The sequence below is a fragment of the Rhodamnia argentea genome, chromosome 2 (genome assembly GCF_020921035.1).
Source record: "Rhodamnia argentea isolate NSW1041297 chromosome 2, ASM2092103v1, whole genome shotgun sequence".
NCBI lineage: Eukaryota > Viridiplantae > Streptophyta > Magnoliopsida > Myrtales > Myrtaceae > Rhodamnia > Rhodamnia argentea.
The window spans coordinates 19,808,749-19,827,016 of NC_063151.1; the positions used below are offsets into that span (position 1 = coordinate 19,808,749).

Genomic DNA, 18,268 nt, shown 5'->3' on the forward strand with positions numbered 1-18,268 from the left:
ACAAACCTCATATTGGTCATCCACTACCGAAGCGTTGCAAATGTCTTTTCTTCTAGTTGTAATAATAACCTTGCTCCCTTCACGAAACCAATTACGATTACCTACGAGTGCATCCATATGTTTCTTTTCATGCACATCATCGAGAAGGAGGAGGACTTGTTTAGTTCGCAACCTGTATTTAATTTGAGTCCCTTCAACTCTTTCTTTTGTATCTGTATGATTCATTTTGAGGATGTCAGAGATGAGTTGATGCCGTAACCATTCAATGCCCTTGCTTTCTGACGTTTCACGGATGTTGGGCAGAAAGCAACAATTCTTGAAATTGTTTGAAAGTTGATTGTAAATGATTTTGGCAATAGTCGTCTTTCCAACGCCACCCATCCCATGGATTACTATAATCCTTGTTTTACTTGTCTGAGCATCTATCTTTTTCATGACTTCATCCACATGGTGGTCAACGCTGACCAAGCAGTCTGATACCTCTAGGTAAGACCTTTTCAACTCATTGAAAACCACATGGGTAACTGTTTTGGCGAACTCACCTTCTCGCCTAGTGTTGGAGAACAAAAGGCAACGAGTTAGAAAACTGTGCTGAACCAAGTTATGTTCTGAGAAGACCAAATGGAAAATAGAGACATATTGTAATGCGTTCCTCAAGGATTTATTCCATTGCAGAAGAAATAGCGTTGGTACAGTCGGTTAATGAAGGATCTGAAGAGAAAAAAATTGTTGTTTGGATTGAAATAGGACAAAAACTGGGACTGTACCATTAGTTAACGCCATTCTGCGGGATAACTTCAATAGCATAAAATTCAATGTTAACAAGACTAACACAAATCTTAAAGAAACCGATTGATATGCATCCATTTTTAATCATACAAGGCACATCAGATGGAATGCTAAAAGCAATCACCTGTCGCTCTTGCTGTGCAAGTCCCATCCGTTTATTGCCCCAACTGCACTGAGAGCAGCCTTCCACTGATGCAGAGTCTCTTCGTCATATCGCTGCTTGTCTGCATGTGAACAAAGGGCCTTTCCATAATCCCCAGTTTGGTGTCGAACCTCTGAAGGGGCCACATCATAAAAAATGGGCATGATCTTTTGTTCCCCAGTTTTCTGGCACTCAACCATCTGGACTAGCTCCCTGAGACACCATATGCTAGAGGCATAACCTTTCGAGAAGATAGGTATTAAGAACTTGGACTCATTAATTGCTTGGAGAAGTTTTGGGGCAAACTCTACCCCAACGGGCAGCTCTACATCATCCTTAAAGGCGCGGATTCTCATATCTGTAAGACTAGTGTAAAGGTAGTCGATAAAAGTTGCTCGAATATCTGATCCTCTAAAGCTTAAGAATACTTCAAAGTCATATCCTGATGAATTGACCACTCCCTGACTTTCTGTTGAAGTGTGAGCACCAGAAGCGCCTCCTGCTATTCCTTCGTCTTGACGGATGCATTGGTTTTTTGCACTCCTCTCCATTGTTCTGACTTGATCTTCTCTTCAGGAAAGAACTAAACGGGGATAGCAACGAAAGCAGGGGCACCCAGAGATGAAAAAAGTTTAGAAGCTAGTATTACAAATGGAGATCTCTGTAGGTCATTAAACTTAAGTAGCGAGGATCAGCTAGTTATGCAGAGAGTCGCGGGCCAGAGTGCTATAGTTGTTTAACAAGAATGATTCATTGCCGCATCAGTCCAGCCTATCAAAACAGACAATGCCCGTTGACATAATCGTGGGCCAGTGTGCTATAATTGTTTAACAAGAATGATTCATTGCCGCATCACTCCAGCCTGTCAAAACAGACAATGCTGGTTGACATAGGAGTATTAAATCTCGAGGGGAGTTTTATTAACATTTTAGGAGTTTTAAATCTCAAGGGGAGAACGTGAAGGTAGCATAGTGCAAAGTTCCATTTAAAAAAGAAAAATTCGACCCTTCTCAAATCTCAAGGACATAAATTATTTCCTAATGTTGTGTTTGGTAGTCGAGATAAAATTCAGAATATGATAAAATTTATTCTATCCTATGTTTGGTGCATGCCTAGGACAGGATATAGTAGGATATAAGACAGATATAGCATGGATAAAATTATCCCATGGGGGAGGTGGGATAACGGTGGATAAAATTTCTAATAACCCTAATGCATAAGTTATTTCTTTTCAAATAACAGTTTTATCAAACTAATAAAATTAAAATAATGTTAGAATATAAACAATATTTGATTTCTACTATAAAAATTTCAAAATAACTGAAAAATAAAAATAATTTCATTATTATTTATTCCCATTTTTATTTATGTATTTGAATTTATTTCTATCTTATAATATAAATTCTGTATATAGATAAAAAAAAATTATATTAATTACATATTTTAGTTATTTTAGTAATTTATAATATTATTATAATATACTATTTAGTAAGATGTTATTAGAGAATGATGGAAGGAAAAAATAATTAAAAAAAGAAAAGGAAAAAATTTTAAAAAATTATCAATAAAAATGAAGTAGGCAAGAGTGTCACGATGGAGTCTTATCATTTTCGTTTGTGTAACTTTTAAGTTCATTTATACTAATATTTCATTCATACCAAACAATAGATAGAATAGGATGTGAAAATATCCGGTTTTATTATTGCCGGTTACCAAACAATGAATATGATATAACAAAATCCCTGGATTTTATATCATATCCTATCCAATTTTATCCTGTCTAGAAATCCCGGCAACCAAACGTAACCTAAGAGTATTAAATCTCAAGGGGAGAACATGAATGTCCTCTCATATGATATGACATACCACAGTGAAGAACATTTTTCCTTGAAGGGCATGCATGACAACGATTCGTATTCTCTTATTCGTCCCGAGAACAAAAAAAGAATGAGTAACATGTTTGGTAGCGTAAATGATTATGATTATGATTATGATTCTGTTCCCGAGAACAGTTTTGGAGAACAAATAAGAACAAAAAAAAAAGTTGGTTCTGAAATAAAGAATCACTTTTCAGAAACACAAACAGTATGAAGTCCCACACCAGAACAGTTTTGGAGAAAAAATAATAACAAAAAAAAATTTTCTTTTGAAATAAAAAATCACTTTTCGAAACACAGACAAGTATGAAGTCTCACATCTCTCACTTTTCTCTTTTGGTTCTCTTATCATTTTTCCTCGACCTAAAATAGAAGATTTGTACATGTTACCGAGACACATTCGATTCTTTAAAACATATCTAAAGAACATAATTAGAAAAAATCAATTTCTTTTTTTTTCCTTCTTTTGGGCTATCGTTCATTCTATAGGGAACATAGAGAAAAGAAAATGACAAAGTGAAGAACGACGACATTACTTCTCCTCTCCCCGAATGTGATAACGGGATAAAAGATCTCTCAAGGATTGCAACGGGATATTTAATCTGTGGAAAATGAGGAATGTCAATTGTGTGATATACTTCTACGATCGGTGATTCAAATATATTCTTGGGCTTGTTATTTTCATGTAATCCGCTACGTATGTAATGGGAATGTGTTCCCTTGATTGGTATTAGAGCATGGCTCTTGTTTTCTGATTATATTTGAGTTTCGTAATCGATTTTAGCACATGAGCTGGTTTTCGTCGGTATTGTTCATTGGTGATCGACATTTTTCTATCCAGCAAAAATGATTATTGAACACATTAACAGAAACATCCCGTCGAGACAAGAATCCTGAGTGGTCTCCCATCGTTGGGAGATGTTGTGAGAGTTCGCGCGTGGTCCACGCCCTACCACGGGAACAGGCCAATCGATGGCGAAACGTCGCCTTTACACGTGCTTTTTCACGGTGAAAATTGGTTTTGAATATACCATTGGGTTCATCTCGTCAACATGAGAATTTTGGTAGGTCGCTTGTCGCCGGAGGAGGCCATATGCGCTAGAGAGGGCGTCGACGCGTAAGCGAACTATCGCTCGTGTGGCTGATGTCATGTGGGTCGAGTTTCGACCGGACCCATTACCCAAAAATCGGGGCCGACCCATGACCACAACCCGACCCGACCCACAACATGACCCAAAATCCGACCCGATCAACCGTTGACCAACCAATGAAAATCGTTGACCGCACATGGATTTCTTGTACCGAAGCTTTGACAGGCACGTATGAAGTCCAATGGAGGGGTACGAGGTACCGTTATGTTCGTCTTGGAATTATCTTCATTTTGGTATAGGCTTTGTACAATTTTTTTTTTTTTCTTTTAAAGTTACAAAATACATTTGCAACCCATTATACACGTATTTTGGGGCATTTTTGAGTATTTCTCTTTTTTTTTAAAAAAAATACAATGAATGGCTTACATGTGGATAACTACATAAAAATTGTGTTGAGTATGGTTTGTTGACAACATGTATAAAGTTTAACGTACTTATTATTTGTATCTTGTATTTCTCATTTTGACTATGATTTGATGCATAAATTATTTGTGTATTAGTTCAAATCATGCTATGCCATTCTATGATTACAAGATAAGGGGATCATTGTACGATTTAATGATCTTTATTTGAGTGGAAAGTTCTAGAAAGTTGTAGTGACTTTTATTGAACTCAGTTTTACATAAATAATTACATTAATGTTAATTTCGAATTAGTATTCTTAGACGATGATTGGGAACTTAATGAACTTCTAATCCGAGACCTTATGTGAAATTATTCATTAATGTACATTAGTTAGTGTAAAATATATGCATAAATGTTAGGCATTAATAGTTCATGAATACAAGTCTATAGAATTTCGTGTTCATATATAATGGCTTTAACATCTAAGAATATCGTAGCTAAGCTTAACAAAGGAGAGAAATTTTGAACATCGAAAACTATTAAATCTAAAATATGAAAATGCAGCTTGTGCTAGTAGAGCAAGGAGCAATAGAAGCTCTTAACATAGTTAAGGAAGAAATTGAACACTGAAATACTACACAACATAGAAGGATAAAGTGGCATTTGTTAGATGGGAAAAGAAGAACTCTACTGCTCGCATTATGCTGTTCGGTACCATGGAAAATGATGTCATGCAAGGGTGCAAGGATTTTGAGTATGTCAAAATATGTGGGAAGCATTAAAAGCCAAGTTTGTTTAGACGTCGGTCACCAAGCTGTGACCACTCACTATAAGTTTTGACACTTATTAGATGTCTCATAGATAAAATATTAAACAGAACTTGAGGCGTACGTCAAATATGATTAGTGAACTGAGCAGTATAATGCGAAGCGTAGAGTTGCTGGCCACGTTTTTTACTAATGATCGGTAAGTGCAGGCAGTAATTTCTTCTCTACCTCATAGCTAGGAGCATATGAAAATCCACTTGACCCACAATGAAAAACAAAGACCTTTGAAGATGTTATGCGTCATCTTGATCTAGAAGAGGACTGCCTCCCGATGGCTAAACCAGAAATCGATGTTTATTGTGCTAGTTCTAACTCACGTGGGGTTCGGAGCTCCAAGCATAAGTGTCAAGGTGGGTTCAAGAAATGGAAGGGCAAAGGAACAAATTTCTCAAGAAAGAAAACAATGTTTAACCAACATGAAAATAGAAAGCGTCCTTTCAAGAATGATATTTCCAAAGTGAAGTTTTTTAATTGTGCAAGAAAGGTCGCTTTGCTCGCCATCGTAGTGACCAAAGAAGCTAGAAACCATTTGTACACTTGAGAGTGTTGCTTATATATCCAGTTCAGTTTTACAAATTGCTCTCATCCTTTATGAATCGTAAACTCGGGATCCACAGACCATGTAGCGAAGGAGAAATGCCTTCGTGAAATTTTGACAAGTACCACATGGAGCAAAGTGGATATATATGGCAAGTACTTCCAAAGCGAAAGTCAAGGGGATTGGCACTTGCCAATCAAATATGCATGGTTGTCGCTTCCCGTTCTTACATGATGTGTTATATATTCTAGAAATTCAACAAATTTAATTTCTATGTTAATATTGACTAAACTTGATTTTAATTTAAACTTTCATAACGTTGGTGTTGACTTATCTTTGTGAAAAAGTTATTATGATTTTAGATATTTTCTATAAATTTAACAAATTTAGTTTCCATGTTAATAATCATGTCTTCCATGAACAAACTAAACACATTGAGAGGTTAAATGTTGCTTTGAACAAGAGAAAGTTCAGAAAAGAGAGATTATTCTTCAACACATAAGGACGGAGGACCAGCTTGCAGATATTTTTACTAAATCTCTAAGGGGGAGAAGAGTGCATTTTTTATGTAATAAGTTAGGATTGTCTGATATTTACATCACAACTTGAGGGGGAGTGTTAGGAAATATTCAGATAAGAGTAGAATAGTCATTCTACATCTATTTCATGTTTAGAGGGTTTTATATAACCTTGTAATCCTTCATTAATGATAATATAGAAAAATTATCTCAACACAAGGTAACAATAACAAACCCAAGATAGCAACTAGTCCTATTCCCTATTTATTGTTTCGGGTTTAAAGTCAAGTAGAGATTCGGCAATTCGTTGAACCTCGACATTCGGGCATATCATCTATTGATGTCCCATCAGTCAAGCGTCTCACCGTGTTACCAAGCTTTGGGAGGCAGCAGATTTCGTTGCAGAAATTCAAATTTAGTGAAACTAAGTGTTGCAACTGTCCGATAGGCTAGTCAATTTTGACCAAGTTAACGCATCTCTCTAGGATTAATCTTTCTAAATCCACATGTGCCGATAAGTCGGTAGTTCTCTTCAAGTTCTTGCAACCTGTCAGATTTAGCACTTTTAAATTCTGTGCCATCTGTAACAAAAAAGTCATGCCAAGGTAAGTTTCTAGAGCTCGAAAAACTGCCCAATAATTAATGATAGATGGTTCCAAGCATATAAGCATAACTTTAAGTGGCTTCAACCATCCCAACTCTCCGTCAATTCACTCCACGACAGATCAAGAACGGCTAGATTTATCAACGAAAGTTCGGTCATATCAAATAGTGAAGATGCCAAGTGAGCCATCGCAGCTTTGGCAGGAGATTTGACCTCTTCCTGGGAGGAACATGAATAATGGCACTCATCCAAAACGCATGGTTTGGCTCTTTGCTAAGCCTCAATTCCGTACGTAAGTTTTCCACAAGGTCTTTGGGCAAGTTTAGACTATCAACTTGGAGAAACCTAAGATTCGATAGTCGAGAAGTCGTCGTCCGTAAAATGGTAGTCCTGCCAATGGTCACGCTTGAGACATATAGTATGGACTTTTTCTTTTTCCTGCCCAAAATGAAAACGAGATGGAAGCACATCAACACGGTTCAAGAATTTCGACAGTTGATTGTTGTCATATTATAGATATTATAAGCGAGTGCCGTAGATATCAAAGACATGTCCTTTAGTACGTCTATGATTTCACTTGGGAAAAACTCAGAGTCATCCAATGCATGAATCATAGTATGTCACATTTATTGAAAAGACAAGCTATATCTAGGAAGATATGCTTTTGCCGATCATCCAACGCGTCATAACTTACTTTCAACGTGTTCTGAACTTCTAGATCAGGAGTCTTTTCCAGCATCTTCAGTTTGGCATCCCACCTTTCATTACTGGTGGATGATAAACGCGAACCCATAACCTCAAGCGCGAGAGGAAGGCCTCCAATAATGTCCACTGCCTTGTGGGAGAGGGTGACATACTCATCTGGTGGATAATCTCTTTTGAAGAGATGTTTACTGAAAAGTTGAAATGATTGTTCGAAATCCATACAAGTAAGATCATAAGTAAAATCCACTTCGGGAATGATAAGAATGTGTTTGTTACTAGCCGTAATTATTATCTTGCTTCCTTCATTTAACCAATTGCGCTTTTCCATTAGCGCATTCAATTGAATATTTTTGTTGACATCGTCCAGAAGAAGAACCTTTTTACTGGACAACCTTTCTTTGATCATCTTAATCCCTTCATCACTTTTTTCTCTGTCTGTCATTTTTTGTTTAAGAACATCAGAGATGAGCTTATTCCGCACCCACTCGATACCATGAAGCTCCGAAGTTTCTCGAATGTTGGAGAGGAAACCACAATCCTCGAAATCGTGCAAGAGTAAATTGTAGACGATTTTGGTGAGAGTTGTCTTTTCAATACCACCCATTCCATGGATTCCGAGGATTTGCGTTTCCTGTGTCTGAGCGCCTAGCATTCGCATAATTTTACCCACGTGATGGTCGACTCCAGCCAAGCAGACAGGCACTACCAAATAAGCCTTCTTCAGCACGCCGAAAACCTTATTGACTACCTCCTTCACGACCTCACCTTCGTGCCTGATATTGATTATTGTCAGAAGCACAAGGAATAAGAAAAAAATGTATTGAACCGAATGTTGTGATAGAAACATAATTAGAAAACCTTAACCATCCGTTTGCCCAAATATCTTTCAAGACCTCAAATTAATTACAAATTACTTTACCTTTTCCGTGTTGGTGAAATCACCTGCCAGGAGTTTTTGATTGAAATTGTAAAAATAAACATGGGTGGAACTTATTGAGATCAATCTCCAATTTAGTCACTTGTTGGGCATGCTCAGGTCCCATCCCTTTAGGCCTGCGGTCTCTTTGAGAGACTCCCTCCACTCTCGGATAGTCTCGTCACCATAACGCTTCTTGGTTTCGTGCAAAGACAAGGCCATTCCGTAGACCCCGGTTTGCAGTCGGATCTTCCAAGGCGCCACATCATAGAAAATGGGCATGATGATCTGCCCTTGAGTCTTCTTGCACTTCACCATTTGGACCAACTCCCGGAGACACCACGTACTAATACCTCTCGAGAAGATGGGTATGGAGATCTTTGACAGGTGAATCGCTTGCAGGAGCTCCGGGCCCATCTCTTCCCCATCTCGGAGATCTTTGTAGTCTCTATAGGCATGGATCCCCGCGTCAGTCAGGCTCATGTATAGAAAGTCAGTGATGCCCGCTCGGGTGTCCGGCCTTCTAAAACTCAAGAACACCTCGTAATCATATCCGAGCAAAGACATATGTGACAACCTGAATTTCGTCGGATTAACTTAACGAGCGGAATAGTCGATTTGGGCATGGCTTGACAACGATTATATTTTAGAGGCATTAGTCATTAGCGCCGTAGTTGTAGACCAAACAAAATGACGGGCGCGCTAGATAGTGAAGTGATGGAATTATGGGCGATTAGTGTTCATTTTGATCGTCTCGATGCAGTTCGTGTGAAAATTGATCCGGATTGAACCCGCGAAGCCCACCGCCTCTAGCCCTCTCTTCCACCGCCTTTCACAACCCTCCCCTCATCTATAAAAGCCATCTCTCTCTCTCTCTCTCCCTCCCTCTCTCTCCAATCTAGAGTGTGAACACTCCCTCAAGAAAGCTCTCTCAAATCCTCTCATCCCTCTCTCTCGGTGCTCTTCTCTCGCTCGACGCTACCAACCCAATGCCGCTTCTTCCATGGAGGACGATGCCAACCCTGACCTCAGCTCAGCCCCTCCGTTGTCGTCTCGCCTGTGCGCCCGCTCTCTCTCTTCCCTTCTCGGTCACGCGATAACAAAGGAGGAGGAGGCTACACTAGCTTCGTTTCGAGGTGATTCAACTTCCATTTTCTCGAGCGCGGGACCTAAGGCAAGTGAAGTCTCTAACCATTTGCCTATGCCTTCTACCTTTTGCTGGATTGAGCGTGATGACGCCGTTTGTGTTTTGGGTGTCGAAATGGAGATTGTCTTGCATGTCCAAGGAATTGGCTTTGCATATTGATTCTTTTAATTATGTTAGCATCTACTAGTCATGGGTATTTGGATTATGGAGGTTGATCGTCTTGAATTTCATCAATTGAATGTGAATCGAAGTTGAGTCCTAGAGGGGTGTCCGGCCAAGTAGCTATGGGTCTTGAGGATGTTCATGGTTGACTTGCATGTTAAATCTATAGGTTAAACTGTGGACTAGGGATCTTGCGTAGGCTGAAATGACTAACTGATTATCTTGCATGTCATCTGAATGAATTGAATTGCAATGAGTGTCTATGTTATGTGGAGGCCGAATGCTTTGATGGATGTTTGGGAAGTCATGTGGCTTGCATGTCACATGAGATTGATAAATTGATATCTTGGCTTATTGGATAGTCTAATAATGGCGTGGGATCACCCAGATTGCATTTGTCCTAGTGTAACTTGGGACTCGGATGATGTGCATGATGAGGCTGTGAACTTACATGTGTTTGGATGCCTTGTCGGTCTTTGTGCATTGAGTCTGGCATCGTGAGATGAGTCCTTGTGCGGTGGTTACCTGTTAAGGTTTGAATGACCATGGAAATGCATTGGATTGAGGTCATTGTTGTTCATTCATGCGTGGCCGTAGGTCGGCGGGTCGTTGCATTAAAAGATAAAAATGGACAAATGAGTGTGCATGAATGGGAAATTGAACCCGATACTTCAGTGTGTCTAGTATCGGAAGTGATACTTCAATGTATCCGGTATCGATACGTTACTTCGGTGTATCTAATAACATCACGTTCTTCAATGTGTCTGGTACCGTTGTTCCGTCGAATGCGTTCTGACCATACCCCGTGGGAGCCGGAAGGAAATCGGAAAGCCGTGTGTTGGAGCCCGACAATGCGTTCGTCGGAAGCCCCGGAGTAGGGGAAATGCTTGTGGATGCGTTCTGCAGAAGTCCGGGATGCGTTCCTGGAAGTGACCAAAGGATGCGTTTCTTTGGTGGGATATTTGAGGATGCGTTCCTCGATACGGGGATGCGTCCCCGATATGACTAATAATGAGGATTAATCGCATGTGATTTAGATTTTTTTTTTTTGGCTTGCTTGCATTGCATGGTAGGAGTCTTGTGATAAGATGGAATAGCGAGTCATGCGCTTGCTCATGCGTTTGCAATTCATGAAACCAGTGAAGGTCATATGGCATGAAAGTAGAGTCATCATCCAGTCTTATTTGGTGATTGTTTGCGGTCATGGTTTGTGTGTTGCTTTGAGGGTCATGGCTTGTTGTTGTTACTTGATTGGGTGACTGATGCATGATATAGTCGTTTTGTTAGGTGCTTTACTTGCTGAGTTTTGTACACACTCTTGTTGAATCAACCTATTTGAGATTAGTAGCAAATTGGAGCCACGGCCGTTGCTTTTTGGGATAATGTCCGAGTGTAGTAGTAGCCGTGGATTTCGATGACGGTAACAATGGAGTGTGGTGATGATGATCCTATTTGGGAGTAGGAGATACCTTTTGATAGCCTCCCAATACTTTCGGTTGTTCGATGCTGCATCCCTCATGTATATATGATTGGAACCCGTCTAGGCGCACGTGTGGCTCTTGATTGTTTTATTATGGCTTACTGAATGTTTTTGTTTTCTTCCGCATGCCCCATGTTATACGTAGAATAGATAAACAGAGCTGTTAGCTAGAGAATGACGATTAGGGACGTCACAACGTCACCCTCCTCTTTTTTTCTTTTTTTTTTTTTTAACAGGCGCCGAATCCATATCACGAGCAGGCCCGCCTGCTGTTCCATTATGGACAGCTGCATCGTTAATTGCCCTGCCTTCGATAGCCGAGTGACCTGCCCTTCTCTTCGAGAGATCCTTGAACAGAAGAGCTACGAGAGCGATGGCGGAAACCGTGACCCCATTGGCGAACCACAAGTACTCGCGAATCTTTTGTATTTCCATGGAATAGAGTAATTAGAAGTTGGTTATGGGCCTAGCTGCTTGCCGGCCCATAATGGAGTCAGAAAACCCAGCCTTACCCCGATGCAATACTACGCGACACGGCATGCACCGACCTTTTCCTTACACGGAGTTCCTCTTTCCCCCCAGCATGTTCTCCGCGAAGCGAAGACCATCTAGCTCTGGCTTCTGCTGCCACGGCCGAACCGGTGACGGCACGTTGCATCTCTCGTCGCTGAGATCGACGCTTTTTCGAGGGCAAGTGGGTGTTAGGTTCGTGTTTTCTCCAACTTCCTCTCGTTTTCTTAACTGATGTGGCGAACTTTCCTAGGCCTCCTTGTTACTGATCTTGTTCGATTTTTGAGTTCGTGGGTCTGTTTTTATTGCGGGGCTTTTCCTACTGATCTTGTTCTAGTAGCCTTTTGCACGGTGCTCAGTGCCATTGGGCTGCTTGATCTTGGGTTGTCTCGGTGAGACCCGTTACAAATTGAGCAAAACAAGTGTTCGGCATTCTGCGGATTTTGGTGACTTCCCTGAGATCTGTCCCGCTGTTGTTTTCTTGATGTTTCGATAACCCAAGTGGTTATATTAGATTAAGGCTCATTCTTCTGATTGCGGAATGTACGGATTTCTAGTGTCATATAGTCTCTTAGTTCTATCACCACCTGCATGTATGGACGTTCAATCCAAATCTCTGTGCTTCAGTTTTCATGTTTGTCGATCTCCTGAGTCCATGTATATGTTTCATCTCTATGTGGTGTTTCTCTGATGCCCATTCGGAAGTTTCAGATTGAATTTCTTGAGGTATTTTGTTTGTAAATGGTCTGCCTGTTACCTCTCTTATATATAGAGCTTTTGTAAATATATGAGGTTTGTGTTAGGCTAGATTGTCCTGCAATTAGGAGTTAGGAGCATTGCTAGCTAAAATGAGTTGCTTGGGTTTGTTCTGGGCTGTTACGAGATTCTTTTTCTGGTGCTATTGCCCAATGTAGAAGGCTCTCTGCATTTTTTGGCTCCATCTCACGTGCTCATGTCTCAATTGGATCAATCAGATACCTTGTGTTTGTTGATCTCACTGTGTTAGCATTTGCCATGGCAGGTTTCGTCTGCTAGATACGTCATTCGGTGCTTTTGATGTCATATCAGAGTTCTCTGGGTGTTGAATGATGAGCGTTCAGGTTGTTGTAATAACTTTTTCAAGTTGAAATGATCACTGAAGAGGCATGGCATCTAGAGCTGCATGCTTGGAGGAACTTATGGTAAAGAAGATTCCATTTTATATGTGGTTTAAAGTTTAGTCCATTTGCTACTGTGCTTTTGACCCTTTAGTCCCATTTGGGTTGGTGCTGAGTCTGCTGACTTTCTAGATGAGTTGGAGTAACACTATCAATCTTCCCTCTTGATATCTGAAAATTAGATTGGGGATGGATGTATTCGTCTTGGATGTATTGTCAATGCGGTCGATGTGTCCAACTCTATATGCAATGACTTAGATTCATCCGGCGTTGTTGAAGCTTTCATTTATCTGTCAAGCTAATTATTGTAGGCTTTGAGACAGATTCCCATAGCAGGATTGTGAATCAAGTATGAGATTCGGCTAGCTGTAGGCATGTATTTAGCTGCTGTTTTCATGGGATTAGTGTGAAGCGTCTATGCCGCGATCAGGTCATTTGAGGAAGTTTTACATTTTACATATTCTATTGACATCCTATATCTCTTACCGGGAAAATCCTTATTGTTATTAAAGAGCACAAAAGTTCAAGTCCTGTGAGCATGTTGTCACGTTAGAGTATCTTTTCCTTCCTTTTGGATCAATTTCTTGCTTGGTGCTGTTAAAAAGCATGAGGATATAGATGTTGAAAGTTTTGAAATGATAAACAGGTTAAAAGGGTTTGTAACTCTTGGGGTTTTTGATAGAAGTCTAACGGCTAGTGCCATGAGCCATGTTTCTATTAACAACCTGACCCGACCCGACCAAATCGCTTGGTTTATATGACATTCAGCACTGTATGCCATTACATTGATTTTCAATTGTACTTTTCAAATTCAAATTAAAAAAAAAAAATCCGACCTGAAGTTTGGGGGCATATATAATTCAAGTATCGGGCTGGGCCGGGTCGAGGTCAGTGCCATTTAGTTTTGGGTCGGGTCGGGTCCTGGCCCATTGACACCCTCAGTTGTGATAGCCCTGCTTTGAGAGATTAGGGCTTTGGTTGATTATTGAACGGGTCATGCTAAGCTTGAAGGCGGATTTGCGATGTTATTTCATGCAAAAGATGTGAACTTGCCGATTCCATTCTTGTTGTGCTTTAATCTGTGATCTCGTCAACTGAAATTGTTTGGGCTGAGCTTGCAGAATCTTGCTTCTCGCTATTTGTCATTTATTGCTGACTTGCATATTTCGGCACAGATACATTTGTGTTGAACGTTGAATTTTGGGAGAGGTTCACGCACATTGGATGGGAACAACCACCTATTCGATAACCATGGCATTACAAGAACAGTTGAATAAGTTCAAGAAACAGCAGGAGAAGTGTCAATCCACTCTTACCACTATTGTATCCAGAGCAGGAGGTGCAAGGATCGCATCGAAGCCCATGCCCGCACCTCCTGCTGGCGCACGAGCTCCAATACCTGCTGTCAAGTTCTCGGATGATACCGAAAGACTTAAATATATCAGTGGGATACGCAAAGCACCTGTAGGGGCTCAGATGAAGCGTGTCATCGACCTGCTGTTTGAGGTAATCTAAACCCTTGCGCGCGCGCATTTGTATGCGTACTCTTAAGTTTGTTCCTATTCTAATGATGGGGTTGTCTTTTATCACTCTTCTAAAGGATACTAATGATTATTGACACATGCAACAAACCGAATAGGTTCGGAAGAGTTGGCTTGGCTCTGCAATTGATTTACTCAACGTAGGGTAGGATACCTGATGGGGATTTGTCATTGGTCAGAGTTAGAGATCCATTAATCATTCAATTGGAGAATTGGTTGAATCTCCCTCATATGTTGTGTGATAGTATGTACTAATTGACTGATGAATGTGGCTTTACAATAAGGTTGATGATTTTTCTGGAGGAGTGAATTTTATCAGTATGATAGAGGAATTACGCGGAGTCTTTGTGATTCCAGAGTCTAATAACGGTCATGGGCGAACTGAGCACCTTTCTTGAGTGCTATCTCATTGAATGGAGGCGTTGTTCCAAAGTTGTCTTGGTTTAATAATGGAATAATTGACAAGCAGCTTTGGCACCTGCTGCTTGTACTTCCAGATGTTTTAGTCTTTTGCACCAGAAGTTCCTGGCACCCATAAATGGCATCAATCTGTCTCATCAAATTCCATATTTGCTGTTCTGCTTCCTGTTAATTTGTTTCATGCTGCGCCCTTTATGTCTTTCCTTGCTGTATCCCATCTCCCTCCATAATTACTCTTTGAGTTGGGTAAAACATTACCAATCGATGCTTGGATCTGAGACCTGGTACATGTGTCTAAACGGTCTTCATCAATTGAAATGAATGTTTCTAGAAAAGGCTGGCATTTACACCTGAGCAGATTAACGAAGAATGTTATGTCGATATGCTTTCCAATAAAGCTGTCTTTGACAGTTTGGCAAATAACCCGAAAGTATACTACGATGGCCAGCGGTTTTCTTACAAGGTACACTATCTTGGGAGGCTCCTCTGTTGTATGAATATATACCATGCTTTCTTGGAGTGATAGTTTGGTTTTGGTTTTGTGAATTGCTTCAGTCAAAGCATGATGTGAAGGACAAGAATCAGTTACTGAAGTTGATAAGAAGCTTCACGGAGGGCATTGCTGTCATTGACCTTAAGGATGCATACCCAACTGTGATGGAGGACTTACAGGTATATCTACTTGCTGATCGCGTTCTTCTTGCCTTACTGTGACTCAAGTCCGGTTTTCCTTTTTTAATTAAACAATTGAGATAAAAGGCAGCTGACGTTAGTTTGCTAGGCTAGCACACAATGGCTTTCTCTGAAAGGGGCTTAAAATAAGTTCTAGAGAGTACTGTGAAGTCTTTGTAGCTTCCACTTGATTGTTGCTGGAGTTTATAATTCATTTTTTGCATTTCTTGTGATGTTCTATGTTTATAGGGTAATAAATTGAAATGACTGCTGAATGAATGTTGGAGTTCCTGCCATGCTTTACCTAAATCTCCTATTGGAGTTAACATCTTTGGTTGTCAGCAATATCGGAATCATGAGGAGGTTCTTATCATAATATGGATTAATGTGTTGGGTCTCTATTGTCTTTTAATTTTAGTTTCTACATAAATCGTAGTTTGCAACGTCCACTAGTTATGCGTTTAGTATACAGGGAGGCTTAAAAAGCATATGATTTTCGTCTTTGTGTTGGTTTGGAATGACAAATGGAGTTCTTTGTTATGGGTCTTGATTCATAAGGCATACATACTAAAATATACAGGCCTTGAAAGCTGCTGGTCAAGTATGGCTCCTATCGAACTTCGACTCTCAGGAGGATATTGCCTACCCGAATGATCCCAAAGTGCCCATAAAAGTAGCTGACGATCTGAAGCCCACTCTTTCGGAGTATCGAATTACCCCGAGACATGATTGACATCGAGAAGGATCTCCAGAAAAATGGCATGAAACCATCGACAAACACGACGCAGAGAAGACTTGCGGCCCAAATCCATGGTATTTCGCAGAAGCCCAAGCTCAAGAAGAAGAAGCATGAGATCAGCAAGAGGACGAAGCTCACCAACGTTCATCTTCCTGAACTCTTTGAGAATCTCAGAGGTTCCTGAAGGACGGAGACGCAGAAGCTATTCTCAACAAACAAATCCCAGAGGAACTGCACGGTACCAACTATATGGTCACATTTTGCCTATGAGAGATTTGATATGTTAATACATAAAATAAGAATAATGTGGGGGATCAATGAAGCAGCTCATGCTTCACGAGCACAATTGAAAGGGTTGTACCATTCACTACTTAAATAATACTACTGGTGACAATTTATATTAGTACGACAATAATTATCATAATGCAAGCATGTTTTAATGATAATAAAAAAGAGATAACATAAGAGGATAGAAACACTCAATAATTAACGTGGTTAAGGCGATCGAGAGAAAAATAACCTTTTGGAAGCTTACGTTCATGAATTTGGTAACTACAGATATCACACAACTCATCTATACGTCCTTGAAGTTCAGCTTGGATATCATATTTAGGAGAACATCTTTAGCGAGAGCATTGGCGAATAAGTCTATAAGTTGCTCATCACTACAGATATAATGAGTTTATCTTGTCTTGAACCTTCTCACGAGCTGCGTACCCTTACCCTTTTACCATAAACGTATATAATGTACGTAGAAGCATAAAATTTGTAGAGCGTTGTAAATGACATAGAGACTATGTTAATGATATGATATGAATATTTATGTGTTATTGTGAATATACTCACTTGAATAAAAGTAAGTATCATGAATGACTTATGTGAAATAAGAAAATTTAAAAAATAAAATAAAATAAAATTTGTGGGGGCGAAATGAGGTCGATGCGCCTAAGACGTCATATGACCTCACCCGCCGACGCCTAGGCCCTTAGGGCCAAGACCGGCTCCGGCCCCATTTGGCATGAATGCCTCCGTCGGATACTGTTGAGGTCGGGTCGGGGACGTTACACGTATTCTCGTGGCAATCGCCCTTTTCAAGAAATACCGCCACCGAAATCAGCCCTACTGAAGAGGGGTCGGAATTAGGATTGACGGGGGAATGAAATGCTTTGAAAGATAGGAACACACGGTTAGCAGTAATTCGCACGTAACATATTTGTGTGTATGCTTAGGAGGAGATCTATGTACACACTCCCATCTCTCGAAAGCAGAAACAGAGACAATACAAAGACGCGCCCACGAAATAACAAAACCGGGACAATGGCGGAAGTTAAGAAGACCAGCAACTGAGTTCGAGCGCTTCTTGAAACCTCGCTGCCGTGGAAGACGTCAAAGAAGCCGGTGACTCGGAACCAGATCCCGGCCCCGGTTCGATGGCTGCTTCAGCTCGAGGTGGTCCGCTGATGCCGAGTTTCCCGGACACGAAGCCCAGAAAGACATTGTGGGTGGGAGCTCCGAGGCTTGGGTTTCGAGGGAGAGACCGCGCCTGATGAGAGTGGAAGGGTAGCGTGAGCATTGCTGATGTGGGAGACATTTTCTGACTCAAGACTCGGACTCGAGCGCGCTGAACAAATTGTAAGATCAAGAAGAGGGAGATGCACGAAAAGAGTGAGATGGGGCTCGAGGGTTGGAGTATATAAAAAAGAGAGAGAGAGATATTCAATGGACCGAGAGTTGTAAGAACAGATCAAGAAGAAACAGAATCTGTGGGCGGTTCTTGGAGAACCCAATCCGACATGCAAGTTTAAGGAAGAGGAGGAGTGTTAATTGCTGCTGATGACGAGGTTGGTGAGCAATCTATCTGTGGGCAGGTTTTTGCTGGGTTTGTTTGTCCAGGCGGCCACGGTTTCTCTCTCTTTCCCCTCCCTTTCTCGCGAGTCGGTGGAATCGAGCTCCTTATCCTTTGACTCGTTTTTTTTTTTTTTTCATCATTCCTATATCTAACTTTTCTCTTTTTAACTTTTACAATGT

At 40.6% G+C, this 18,268-nt stretch overlaps 1 protein-coding gene and 1 pseudogene across 1 annotated transcript; one reads left to right on the plus strand and one right to left on the minus strand.

Moving 5' to 3' along the window:
• Positions 1 to 6,872: 6,872 nt before the first annotated feature.
• Positions 6,873 to 8,979, minus strand: LOC115739479 (disease resistance protein RUN1-like). The gene is made up of 3 exons (XM_030672587.1): positions 8,516 to 8,979; positions 7,486 to 8,269; positions 6,873 to 7,010 (listed from the first exon to the last, which is right to left on the minus strand). The coding sequence occupies exons 1-3, from the start codon at positions 8,977 to 8,979 to the stop codon at positions 6,873 to 6,875; spliced, it is 1,386 nt and encodes a 461-aa protein (XP_030528447.1).
• A 3,753-nt stretch (positions 8,980 to 12,732) lies between these two features.
• On the plus strand, positions 12,733 to 16,686 carry LOC115739528 (annotated as a pseudogene).
• The last annotated feature ends 1,582 nt before the right edge of the window (positions 16,687 to 18,268 follow it).